A 14,082-nucleotide genomic window follows, 5' to 3' on the forward strand; every position below is an offset into this window, starting at 1 on the left:
GGATTGGAGCTTTCTTCCTTGCTGCTTCCAGCAACTTTTCTTTATCTTTATAGTTATGGCAGCGGAGGATGACATCGCGGGGGGGGCGCCTTTGCTGAGGGTCTAGGCTTCAGAGCTCTGTGCATTCTGTCGATGGGTATACTGGTGCTTTCTTTGTTGTCTAAAAGAGAGTCAAAAAGGTCCTGTATATATTGTGGTAGTGCCGTAGCAGAAATGTTCTCAGAGATTCCTCTGATCCTAAGATTTTGACATCTCCCACGATTGTCTAGATCTTCAATCTGCATTTGCATCATTTTAATTTCACTGCTTTGGTGTTGTATTTGCATGCCATGCAGATTAATTGGTTCAGATAACTCCTCTGCATGTTCTTCTAATTGGAGAACTCTGTTTCCTAAGTCCACCACATCTTTTTTGATTTCAGTTAGACTCTCCTTAATAATTTGGCTAACTTGATTCATGAAGGATGCAAAGTCCTCTTTGGTTGGGAGAGATTGGATGTCTGCTTTAGTGATGGGGAGATTAGGGTCTGGTATTGAGGCTTCTAGCTCTTCCTCTGTTGTGTCGCTGTTAGGTTGTGGTGAACTGGGTTGAGCAGAAGCAGCAGTGTCAGCAGCCCTGAAATAAGAGTTTAATTTAATGGCAGTTGCTGCAGCTACCTTGCTAACTTTATCCCCTTTAGGGGGCCTTTTGGATGTCATTTTCTGCCAATTGTTCAGCTTAAAGTGGAGAGTGGCCGGTGTCTGTAAATCCTATAGGTTGTTGTTAATAATTACTGTGCCATGTGTTTTGGTTGGTAGGTGGGTAAGGGGTACTTTTAAAGGTATTATAGCTGAGTAATGTTTATTATTGTTCCTAGGGGAAAGGAAATGCTGAATTTCTATTGAGTCTTTTCACAATTATTTGCGTTCCCCTTTCAGTGAGCCCTCTGGGTCCGGCCTCTGCTCCTAAGAGATCAAAATCTGTTTGTGTGTCGTTTTTTTTAGTAGCGCAGGGTCATATTTGCTTACCCCCTTGTTTGCATGTTTCGCGGCATGTTGCACTGCTGGCGGGTCTTGTGTTTTCCTTCCTCTTAGAGGCTTGCATGTAGTGTAGGCCACTTCCGATTACCCGCTATAGATTGTTGTATGGCAACAGTCAGGATCGCCGTCGGAACAGGCCCGACCGGAGGTCTCCTTGGTGTGGTAGGTTGTCTTGTGGCCTTTTCCGTTAGTTCCGCTGCAGCTTTCATAGGCCCTTGTTACGGTGTCTGATTGCGAGTGTAGGTATTAAAAATGGCGCCTCCCCATAACATCACCCGCGCCCTGTACCTCTTCTGTCACTGCCAGGAGTGCCGAGAGTCATTTATAGTCACGAAAGTGGATGCTGTGTGTGTTCCACTGCCTTTGTGTGTCAGATTGACACTCTTCACATCGTTTTCTGTCCCTCTGGTTAACTTTATGGGGAATGCCACACGGAGCACTACAATTTTGCAGCCATGCTAGATCTCGGCTGGCTCCGCCTCCTTTACCACAAGGTTTTTATCCAGAAGAGAGGTCTTATATGAATATTGTACTGATTTATGTAAGAAAATGAGTGATATATACATATATATATATATATGTAGAGATATATATATATATATAATAAAACAGAAGAGGGAAGGGCGCACAGCAAAAAGGACCTTCCTAGTGTAGTATATCAAATAATTTGAAAGTAGTTCAAAATAGTGTAGCCAAAAGAACACTAACGTGTAACAATCTCAGCTCTTATGAGGCATGCATAAAGCACTGTGTGGCATATAGCCACTGTGGATTTAAGCTCCATTTCCCTCAAGCACCCAATCACTCTTTTCTTGCAGGTGTAGTCCTCACCTCCCCAACAGAAGATTAACCTTTTCAGAAGGGAGGGCAAAATTCTGTTTGCAAACAATCTTTTTGTAACCTCCTTATATAATGTATAGAGGGGATGAGGGATGTGGGCTTACAGAAATCGTTAATGAACCAGTCAGTATAAACAATCTCTATTGTCTTCTCATATGTATATATATATATGCACATGAATTAATATTAAAATTTGCTTAGCAAGCATCCAAATGCAAACGGTCTTGATAAAAAATCTCTCCAAACAGCTGGAGGTGCTTTAAAATGTACAGTAGCACCAGTGTATAAGTTTAGGCTAGTGAGGGGCGTGGCCTGATTTATTTCACGATGCGATAGGTCACTTCAAGTTATTTGATATACTACACTAGGTAGGTCCTTTTTACTGTGCGCCCTTCCCTCTTCTGTTTTAGATTTTGCCTTGGAGGATCTCCCTTGTCTAAGCGGACTCCTTCTGTTCACCTGGGATTAGGCTGTGAGTGAAAAATGTTTACTTTCCTCCCTTCCCATATGACTTGACATTTTGGGACTAAAACAAGGGGAAACCTGTATTCACAGGACAGTACTGGTATTTAAAAGTTAGAGCTCTATATTTAATAGCGCTGTATTTACTCTGTCTTGTAATATATATATATATATATATATATATATATATATATATATATACACACTAGCTGTTGCCCGTGGCTTCGCTCGCATGGAATTTGTGATTTGTAAAAACTAATGAAAAACGTGACTACTCGCAACGACGTAAGCCCTCACGTCGGTGCCTGTTTGGGTTGAACACTCGCTTACATTAAATTTACGAGTTTTCATTCATTCTCTGTGTTTCTCGTACATGGGCACCAGTCAGCCAAGTTGTGGGCATAGCGTCCGTTCGGCACATCAAAAATATGTTATTATTTTTCTGTTTACAATTACTTTAATATTAAATTGTAATTATATATTATGACTCAACTGTCAGATGTGAAAAAAGAATATCATTTTTTTAGCGATATCCATATCTTGATAATCTTGAGAACTTCTTTACATTAGGAGCAAGAAATTTGTAAACTTACTTTATAATGAAGATTTTAAATTATAATTGTTACTTTTCTAACATCTTTGGTTTTAGAGATATAGGTATCCTCATAAATCAACCCCCTTTTGACTCCCCCTTAAGTGGATTTTTGGGAAATGGTAAAATACATGTTTCTTTATTTTTAGTGGAGAATCTAAATACCGATTTTAACGTCTTTAACATCTTTGGATTTTTAGATATAGGTATCCTCATAAATAAGCCTCCCCTTTTGATCCCCCCTTAAGTGGATTTTTGGGAAATGGTACAACACGTGTTTCTTTATTTTTAAACAAGAATGTAAATACCAATTTTCTTGTCTGTAACATTGTCGTGTTTTGATATATAGGTATTCTCATAAAAAAAGTCACCCCCCCCCCTCTTTGCACCCCCTTAGGGACATCATTTCCAAATATCCTTCCTTAGTGGGTGCCTACGTCATAAAAACCACATACCTTTCAAATTTCACGTTCCTGGTTAAACAGTTTGAGCTGGGCATTGATGAGTCAGTCAGTCAGGACTTTATATATATACACACAAACTAGCTGATAAAACAGTTTGTAGCTCAGTTTTTCCACCAGCAATGTTAATGTGTCCTATATTGGGTTGTTGACTGCATTTTATATTGATAAATTAAAGCAAAAGTAAATGTTTCTAATTGTAGTTCCTCTGTTGTCCATTCTCAGTATGTGTCTCAGTTTCCTGTATTGTGTGTATATGAATGAGAATGGGTATTTTCACATTAAACTTATGACCAAATAGCAATAATCTATAAGTTTTGAATTTACTTGCCGTTATTTTTCGGTTATTTGATCCTTGTGCAGGAGGCAGGAAACCATCAAGAAGAGATGGAGATGGACATGATGTCAAGCACATCACCTCCAGAAAAATCAAAGCACAAGTCAGCTTCTCCCAACCACCATCATCTGACTGTACCTGTTACATCAAAACAATGCAACACAGCCAATCTACCATCACCAGTGGAAAGTCCCTGCAAGGCTGAGAAGAACGGGCAACCAAAAGAAACTGCAAAGGCAGCTAAGGTGTTTGAGATACAAGCAATGCCTAATGGGAAAACACAGACTTCTGTAAAGACTTTAAGCAAAAGAAAACTCTCACAACAGAAAGAAAAGAAAGCGACACAGATGTTAGCTATTGTACTTGGTAAGTGTTCATGTGCACCGAGTAAAGAGTGGTTTGGTGGCTGTGTAGTGCTGGAATTCAGTTTATTTTCAATCCTGGCCTATAACACGTGGTCTACTTATGTTAAGTCAGTGTTGGAAGTCTACTTGTAATGACAGCTCTAATTAAAGTCAAGCATGAAACCATAAGAAATATGAGTATACTATTCAAAATCATACACAGAAACAAAATGTGTATATTGTTACATATGCAACACTTCCCTAGACTTGTTGATTGTTGCAGGAAAAAAAATACAGGATTGCATTTGCACTTTTCAGGTACCTGCCTGTTTTATGGCACCTATTCTTCAAAAGAGAAAGTGTCAATACTGCTGTCATATTTTGCTCGAAAATGGTGCACACTTCCCTGCAATAAATGATACCAAGAGAACAAAGTAAATTTGATGTTCCAAAACATTCACTATGTTTAATCAATGGTAATGATGCATTTACTTGTGATGAGTGTACCATGTAGCGGTGATCAACATTTATTTTGTAATGATCTTGGTACCAAGATACAGAAAGGTCAAACAATATATTATCTTCCAGTTCATGGTACACTCAAGTGTGTTCATTGTTGAGCTACCCTTAGGTTTTTTTTTTGGAAAAAAAACATATTAAAGAAGCACCTGGACAGAACAAGCTTTAAGACCTCAGAACCATCTCAGGCAGTTTTAAAGAGGTCTTGGAAACTGAAACAATGTTATTCTATGCATATATTAGTCTACTACATTCATAATATAAATCATTTTCTGGCTGGGACTAATCCTATACTATAAAAGGCCAAGTGTGTTTGTCCGAAGCTGTCATGTGCAGTAGAGACAGAACGAGGACAAACACACCTGGCCTTAAATCCCTACCTTATCTGCCGACTGCCACGAGCAGAAGTGGGCGTGCCCGAGCATGTGCGGGGGTGTAGCCGAATGTGAAAGGGGCGTGGTCTAGAGTGAAGGCCTGTGAAAGGGCGGAGCCTAGCATGAAGGCCCATGAAGGGAGCGGAGAGGGGAGAGAGAGAGGGGAGAGAGAGGCGAGAGAGAGGATAGAGAGAGGGGAGAGAGAGAGAGGGGGAGGAGAGAGAGAGTGGGGAGAGAGAGAGGGGAGAGAGAGGGGAGATAGACAGAGAGAGAGAGAGGGGAGAGAGAGAGAGAGAGGGTAGAGAGAGGGTAGAGAGAGAGAGGTTGAGAGAGGGAAGAGAGAGAGGGGAGAGAGAGGGGAGATAGAGAGAGGGGAGATAGAGAGAGAGAGAGAGAGAGAGGAGAGAGAGAGAGAGGGGAGAGAGAGAGGGGAGAGAGAGAGGGGAGCAAGAGAGAGGGGAGCGAGAGAGGGGAGAGATAGAGGGGAGAGATAGAGGGGAGATATAGAGAGAGAGGGTGGAGAGAGAGAGAGAGAGGGGGGAGAGAGAGGGGGGAGAGAGAGAGAGAGAGAGAGAGGGGAGAGAGAGAAAGAGAGAGGGGAGAGAGAGAAAGAGAGAGGGGAGATAGAAAGAGAGGGGATATAGAGAGGGAGAGAGAGAGCACAAAAGAGGGGGGGGAGAGAGTACAAAAGAGAGAGGGAAAGAGAGAGCGCAAAAGAGAGGGGGAGAGTTTAAAAGAGAGGGGGAGAGAGAGCACAAAAGAGAGGGGGGAGAGAGAGAAAGCAAAAGAGAGTGGGAGGGAGAGAACGCAAGGGGTGGGACCACTGTACTGCAAAAAATGGCCCATGTGAATGGGCTTTTGGACTAGTGTATTACTAATCTGTTTAACTCACCTAATCATGCATCCCATTGTTGAATTTTGATTTGGTATTTAACTACAAATAGAAAACGGATTGCTTTACTGCAGTATTGATTAATATATATCAAAAGTGCACTTATCTTTCACCACAAATTTTCTATCTCATGAGAAGGGTCATTGCTAGTATTTATTTATTCCTTCCTCTGCCATATCAGTATTTCTAGTAGACCACTAATGGTTATAGCTATATCTCTGTTTGTTTTTGACACTTAAAAGTTACAACTAATTGATCCCCTTGACACTTGTTCTACATTTGAATACTCCTGTAGAATGAATAACATATTTTAAATATCACGTGTGACTTAAATATAATGATATGAGGTTGTTATCCATAGACTCAAATTAAAGTCTATCGCCTAGATTTAGAGTTCTGCGGTAGCCGGCAAAAGCAGCGTTAAGGGCTCCTAACGCTGCTTTTGGCCGCCCGCTGGTATTTAGAGTTGTGTAGGTAAAGGTCTAACGCTCACTTTCAAGCTGCGACTTTTCCATACCGCAGATCCCCTTACGCCAATTGCGTATCCTATCTTTTCAATGGGATCTTCCTAACACTGGTATTTAGAGTCTTGGCTGAAGTGAGCAGTAGACCCTCTACCGACAAGACTCCAGCCGCAAAGAAAAGTCAGTAGTTAAGAGCTTTCTGGGCTAACACCAGTTTATAAAGCTCTTAACTACTGTGCTATAAAGTACACTAACACCCATAAACTACCTATGTACCCCTAAACCGAGGTCCCCCCACATCGCCGCCACTATAATAAAATGTTTTAACCACTAATCTGCCGACGGCACACCGCCCCTAACATCGCCGACACCTATATAATATTTATTAACCCCTAATCTGCCCCCCCCAATGTCGCCGTTACCTACATACACTTATTAACCCCTAATCTGCCGACCGGACATCGCCGCTACTCTAATAAAGTTATTAACCCCTAAACTGCCGCACTCCCGCATCGCAAACACTATAATAAATATTATTAAACCCTAATCTGCCCTCCCTAACATCGCCGCCACCTAACTTCAAGTAATAACCCCTAATCTGCCGACCGGACCTCACAGCTACTATAATAAATGTATTAACCCCTAAAGCTAAGTCTAACCCTAACACCCCCCTAAGTTAAATATAATTTTAATCTAACGAAATAAATAAAATCTTATTAACTAAAGTATTCCTATTTAAAACTAAATACTTACCTGTAAAATAAACTTTAATATAGCTACAATATAATGAATAATTATATTGTAACTATTTTAGGATTTATATTTATTTTACAGGCAACTTTGTATTTATTTTAACTAGGAACAATAGCTATTAAATAGTTATTTACTATTTAATAGTTACCTAGTTAAAATAATTACAAAATTATCTGTAAAATAAATCCTAGCCTAAGTTACAATTAAACCTAACACTACACTATCTTTAAATTAATTAAATACATTACCTACAATTACCTACAATTAAATAAACTAAACTATATTACAAAAAAAAAAAAACACTAAATTACAAAAAATAAAAAATGATTACAAGAATATTAGCCTAATTACACCTACTCTAAGCCCCCTAATAAAATAAAAAAGCCCCCCAAAATAATAAAGGTCCCTACCCTATTCTAAATTAAAAAGTAACCAGCTCTTTTACCAGCCTTTAAAGGGGCTTTTTGCGGGGCATTGCCCCAAAGTAATCAGCTCTTTTGCCTGTAAAAAAACCCACAATACCACCCCCCAACATTACAACCCACCACCCACATACCCCTACTCTAACCCAAACCCCCCTTAAATAAACCTAACACTACCCCCCTGAAGATTTCCCTACCTTGAGTCGTGTTTACCCAGCCGGCACCGATGGACCAAAAGAGGACATCCGGAGCGGCAGAAGTCTTCATCCTATCCGGGCAGAAGAGGACATCCGGACCAGCAGACATCTTCATCCAAGCGGCATCTTCTATCTTCATCCATCCGGAGCAGAGCCATCTTCTTCCAGCTGACGCGGATCCATCCTTCTTCACCGACGCCTACTCGCCGAATGAAGGTTCCTTTAAATGACGTCATCCAAGATGGCGTCCCTCGAATTCTGATTGGCTGATAGGATTCTATCAGCCAATCGGAATTAAGGTAGGAAAAATCTGATTGGCTGATTGAATCAGCCAATCAGATTCAAGTTCAATCCGATTGGCTGATTTAAAATAAATACAAAGTTGCCTGTAAAATAAATATAAATCCTAAAATAGCTACAATATAATTATTCGTTATATTGTAGCTATATTAGGGTTTATTTTACAGGTAAGTATTTAGTTTTAAGTAGGAATACTTTAGTTAATAATATTTAATTTATTTAGTTAGATGAAAATTATATTTAATTTAGGGGGGTGTTAGGGTTAGACTTAGCTTTAGGGGTTAATACATTTATTAGAGTAGCGACGAGGTCCGGTCGGCAGATTAGGGCTTAATAATTGTAGGTAAGGTAGCGTCGATATTGGGGGGGCAGATTAGAGGTTAATAAATATAGGGGTCGGCAGTGTTAGGGGCAGCAGATTAGGGATTCAAAGGGATAATGTAGGATGCGGCGGTGTCTGGAGCGGCAGATTAGGGGTTAATAGTATAATGCAGGTGTCAGCGATAGCGGGGGCAGCAGATTAGGGGTTAATAAGTGTAAGGTTAGGGGTGTTTAGACTTGGGGTTCATGTTAGGGTGTTAGGTGCAGACTTAGAAAGTGTTTCCCCATAGGAAACAATGGGGCTGCGTTAGGAGCTGAATGCTGCTTTTTTGCAGGTGTTAGGTTTTTTTCCAGCCCAAACTGCCCCATTGTTTCCTATGGGGATATCGTGCACGAGCACGTTTTTCCAGCTAGCTACTACCGTAAGCAACGCTGGTATTGAGAGTTGAAGTAGTGGTAAATATGCCTTTACGCTCCCTTTTTGGAGCCTAACGCAGCCCTTCAGAGAACTCTAAATACCAGCGTTGTTTAGAAGCAGCGCTAGAAAAAAAAGACGCGTAGCTAACGCACCCCTTCGGCCGCAAAACTCTAAATCTAGGCGTATGAGAATCAGCATGTGAATGTTAATATTCAATAATAAAATGTTGCTAAAAAGTGAAAAATCAATTGGCCAATATTTCTTTTATGTACCATAAAAGTAGCCTTTTCACAGCTCTTGTCTACAGCGTTACTGTTATTTCAATTACTCAGAAGACTCCTAAGTTTCTATGCTAAAAATACTATGATGACCTACTTTATAAGGATGATTCTATTCCTGTTGTATATTCAATCAAAAATAGCCTTTAATGGACTTTTGTTATAAGTTTACAAATGGAATATAACATCTTATTTTTTGTAAATAGCAGATACATTTTTAATAAACACTTTTTTCATCTTTTTAGGTGTATTTATTATATGTTGGCTTCCTTTCTTCATAACCCACATCTTGAATATGCACTGCAACTGCAACATACCACCCGGCTTGTATAATGCTTTCACTTGGCTGGGCTATGTCAACAGTGCACTAAATCCCATTATATATACAACATTCAACATTGAATTCAGAAAGGCCTTTATTAAAATACTCCACTGCTAGAAGAATGAACATTTCATCAAGATGAAGTTCAGAAGTTTGGAAATTCTATAAGGAAGTTCTGCTTTCTAATGTGCTGGTACATGTGGAACACAACGCACAGTTTATCTTATTAGTCCGGTATATGGGCATCTAGAAGTACAAAGCACATGCCCAGTCAAGACCAGAAACGGCCATCAGTGTAACTGGATGTGCGAGTATTGGAATGTTGATTCAAGTCTCAACCGTTAATGTCAGTGTTGACCTAAAACTTGGTGGAGGGAACATTTTTTAAGCCTTGCATTCAAGAATAATGTAAGAATATTTTGATTGAAGAAATATAAGTACTGGTAATGACAATAAATGGCATGCACAGATGTCATTGCAATCTCACCAAAGACTTTGCCATTTAAGTATCTTCTTTGCAATAGGGAATGAATACAAAAGGGACTATGCTCTGAATCAGGGCACTGAGGCTTTCTTTCTGAAATGCAATGCCCCTACACATGTTGACTAGTGTGTTTTGGGACTTGTTCTGCAATGATCAGATCCAGCTTTATTGTCAATGTCATACTTTGCAAAAATACAAAATACAAGTTCAAATATTGCCAGAGCATAATGCTAGTATTAAATAATGTGTAAATAATGAATGATTTGACAAAGCCCAAGCCAAAAACATATATATAGCTATTTATGGAATCTGTATTGCATGGTGTGTGTTCTATTTAATGTTTTCCATAATCACACCATGCTCTTAACAACTGAAAACAACACAAAGACCATTTTATAATGTTTGCTGGTCCTGTATATGGTGATGTGTGTTCCACGAGGATTGAGAATGCCTTGCAACAAGTATCACATTACCAAATTGATCACCAATGTAATTGTGTGAGGCACCAGTGCACTCTGTGGCTTGCGCTTTTTAAAATGAAGCTAAAATGATGCTAATAAATGTGCCAACATGATTTCAATGCCTAAGACATTTAAAAATACATTTGATTATTTTCTTTATCCAGAACATTTGACAAGTTCTCTTTAAATTATAATTTCACTGCTGTGTATTTATAGGGACGTCCTCAGAAGATAGACCCATTCCAATCCTATAGAATTGCTGTGTTCAGTGCGTCAAGCTTTTTTTCCATGGCATTTCAAATTAAAATATATTCCAATCCATTTGAAATCACCATGACAACATAGAGTATTACTAGATCTGCATATGCATTAGCAGAACAGTACTGCCACCTATACCTTTCTTGGGCAAGGGGAAAACAGTTCCTTGCACACAGTGTTGTGACACAAATGGACTGTATGCCAGATGATAGCTTATAACCAAACACGTATCCATATAACAATAAAACCAAGACACCATGCAGAGTCAGACGCGTTTTGTAGATCATACTTCCTCAATTACACATATACCTTGCTTGGGAACAGTTCACCTGGAGGCGGCACAATCTATTATATATATTATACAAATTATACACAACTCTACACAACTAAAATGCAGGTATAGAAATGAGCATTTATAATTGTGTTTATGGGTTTAAAACCAATAAGAAAATATTTTTTCATTTACACAGAATTATATGAAATTATTAGTTGCACAATTATCATTGATTAAAAAAACATTAAACTCATGCCATATTTCAGCAACTATGTTGCAAAATATTTTAAAAAGAATAGCTCTGTCATTTTGTTAACACAGTTTACAAGGTTTTGCAGATAAAGAGCAGTTCAGGAATATACTTCTTGAAAAGCATGGAATCTATGTTCTTGGCTTCTTTTGCTTGGGCCCATTAAGGAGCTATGTAAATGAGCGTGTGCATTGAGCTAAGCTATCACTGTGTAGGAAGTTGCAGGGTCAAATACGTTTTACCATATGTATCATGGAAACACTTCAGCCTCTGAAGGGAGTACAATAAGCACATTTTTTAGATGTTTTACAGCAAAAGGAGGGAAAATAAATGAGTATAGAATGCGCTTTTTTTTCTCCTTAATTACACATTTGAGAAGTATAAATGTTGTTTAATGTCCCTTTAATATTAATCGTTTAGCAAGAAAATAATCCTGCATTTGAACATATTAAAGAGATACTAAACCCAAATTGTTTCTTTCATGCTTCAGAAGAGCAGCAATTTTAAGCAACTTTCTAATTCCCTCCTATTATCAATTTTCTTCGTTCTCTTGCTATCTTTATTTAAAAAGCAGGAATGTGATGCATAGGAGTCAGAACATTTTTGGTTGAGAACCTGGGTTATGCTTGCTTATTGGTGGCTAAATGTCAGCCACCAAAAAGCAAGCGCTATCCATGGTGCTGGACATAAAATGGGCTGGCTGCTAAGCTTTACATTCTTGCTTTTTAAATAAAGATAGCAAGAGAATGAAAAAAATGATAATAGGAGTAAATTAGAAAGTTGCTTAAAATGTCATGCTCTTCTGAAGCATGAAAGAAAAAAAATGTTGGTTTAGTGTCCCTTTAAGCTGTCATTAACTATACTGAATCAATTAGTCATCACACTTTATTTTTAAGATGACCATGCACATTTTCCAAAAAGATTTGTGAAAAAACTCAGTGAAAATCCTTTGCAAGTGTGGGAGTCGCTTGTTTCCTTTTTGGTGCATTTAATTAGATATTTTGTCAGATATTTAACAGTATTTACACAATTTTAGTAACAACAGCTCTTCTAATGGATTCAGATGGCTGAGAAAACTGAGCCAAAATCACTGATTATGCACAGAAATTCTAAAAGACTGAAATGGGGAGGAAGATCTTCAAAACTAACAAAAAAAAAGGTTTGAAAGCATTGTCATGTTATGTACAACCTTTTCAGACTCTGTTTATTTACACTTGCACCACCAGTGCACACAGAAATATATAACAATGTATTTATTCTAATCATACTAAGTGCCAAACAAGCAAACATCTAAACACAGATAAGAAAATATAAACATTGTAGCCGCACAGAGAGGGCAGAAAAGTGGAAATTACTAATAAAAAAAAATCAATGTGTTGTGAAAGAGGAGAGGTAGATAACTACTCATTAGAGGGCCCTATAAATAGCACTGGGAATAAGGATGTAAACCCAGTATTAGCCTATGTACGCTTGATAAAGAATGATTTATTTTATTACAAACAATAAGGAATTACACAATTTGTCCTTTGGTAAACGTCTGCAAAAGGATACTAAACAAGAAATGATTTATAATAGAGTCTATTTTCTATTGGAAGAATTTACCCAGGTTTAATTATGATTTAATGCACAATGACATTATTTTATTCTGTCTATGAACCAGGTTTTTTTCTGTAAATTGACTAAGAAATGGTTAACTTAGACAGTTAAAGAGGACAGATTGACATGCGGTTTTATTATTTGTGGATCAGCATAATGAATGTTTTACTCCGCTTATTATTTTTGTAAACATCTGAAAAATGTCTAATAAACTGAACTGAAGAACGAAGAGCCCAGGTTTTTTACTTGCTACAGTCTCATTGTTATATACTTTGAAGATAGACAATGTCTAGCTTAATTGACTATAGCTTTTTCTAGTGCAAAGTTAAAGGGATAGTAAGGTCCAAATTAAACTTTCATGATTCAGATAAAACAGTGATTTTAAACAACTTTCTAATTTAATTTTATCATCAAATTTGCTTTGTTCTTGTATTATTCTTAGTTGAAAACTAAACCTAGGTAGGTTCATATGCTAATTTCTTAGCCCTTGAAGGCCGCTACTCATCTGAATGCATTTAACCATTTCCACAGCTAGAGGGTGTGCTCATGTACATGGAGTTATTTAAGAGTCAGCACTAATTGCCTGAAATGCAAGTTTGTGAAAAGATCCAAGATAAGGAGGCAGCCAGCAGAAGCTTAGATACAAGGTAATTACAGAGGAAAAAAGTCTATTTCTATAACAGTGTTGGTTATGCAAAACTGGGGAATGGTAAATAAAAGGGATTATCTATCTTTTTAATCAATAACATTTTTGGTGTTTACTGTCCCTTTAACGGTGCATGAAACCAAAATGCATTATGACTCAGATAGAGATAGACTGTTTCAATTTAGTTTTGTATCTAATTTGATTTATTGGGGCCTATTTATTATTGTGCGAGCGGACATGATACAATATAGCGTATTATGTCCACTGCAAATCGATAAATGCCGACAATATACGCTGTTGGCATTTATCATTACACAAGCAGTTTGTGTGAACTGCTTGTGCAATGCTGCCCCCTGCAGATTTGCGGCCAATCGGTCTCAAGCAGGGGGTGTCAATCAGCCCGATTGAGCAGTTATGGAGCATCGGCCTTTAGACCACTGCTTCATAACTGCTGTTTCCAGCGAGCCAGAAGGCTCGCACGGAAACAGGGGCATCAAGCTCCATTCGGAGCTTGATTATTTGGCCCCATTATATTAATACCCTTTGTTGAAAAGCATATCTAGGTAAGCTCAGGAGCAGTAATGCTCAGTTTGAATCATGAAATAAAATGTTGTGTTTAAGAAAATAATCTCAATGTCAAGTGTACAATATTCCTGGTTGATTTTAACTCTAAAACATCATTGGAAAGTTTAATCCTACAGCCACAACTGGAAAATTGTTGCCAAAAATGTAAAAAGAAGCAAAACTTAATGGCATCAGTTGGTTATTGTTGCAACAACAGCTGCACCTATCACTTCA

The 14,082-nt window shown here is 38.3% G+C and overlaps 1 protein-coding gene across 2 annotated transcripts in view; it reads left to right on the forward strand.

Annotated features, from left to right (window-relative positions):
• DRD2 (dopamine receptor D2) overlaps positions 1–9,683 on the forward strand; it is a 164,955-nt gene extending 155,272 nt beyond the window's left edge. Inside the window, exons 6-8 of one of the 2 annotated variants that reach the window (XM_053689833.1) lie at positions 2,706–2,713; positions 3,738–4,077; positions 9,239–9,683. In XM_053689833.1, the coding sequence (XP_053545808.1) occupies positions 2,706–2,713; positions 3,738–4,077; positions 9,239–9,432 (542 nt within the window). In that variant the 3' untranslated portion in view covers positions 9,433–9,683. Of the gene's footprint in view, positions 1–2,705; positions 2,714–3,723; positions 4,078–9,238 lie in introns of both variants that reach the window. The other variant, XM_053689832.1, reaches the window with a different exon arrangement.
• Positions 9,684–14,082: the final 4,399 nt, after the last annotated feature.

Source organism: Bombina bombina, chromosome 8 (assembly GCF_027579735.1).
Source record: "Bombina bombina isolate aBomBom1 chromosome 8, aBomBom1.pri, whole genome shotgun sequence".
Lineage (NCBI taxonomy): Eukaryota > Metazoa > Chordata > Amphibia > Anura > Bombinatoridae > Bombina > Bombina bombina.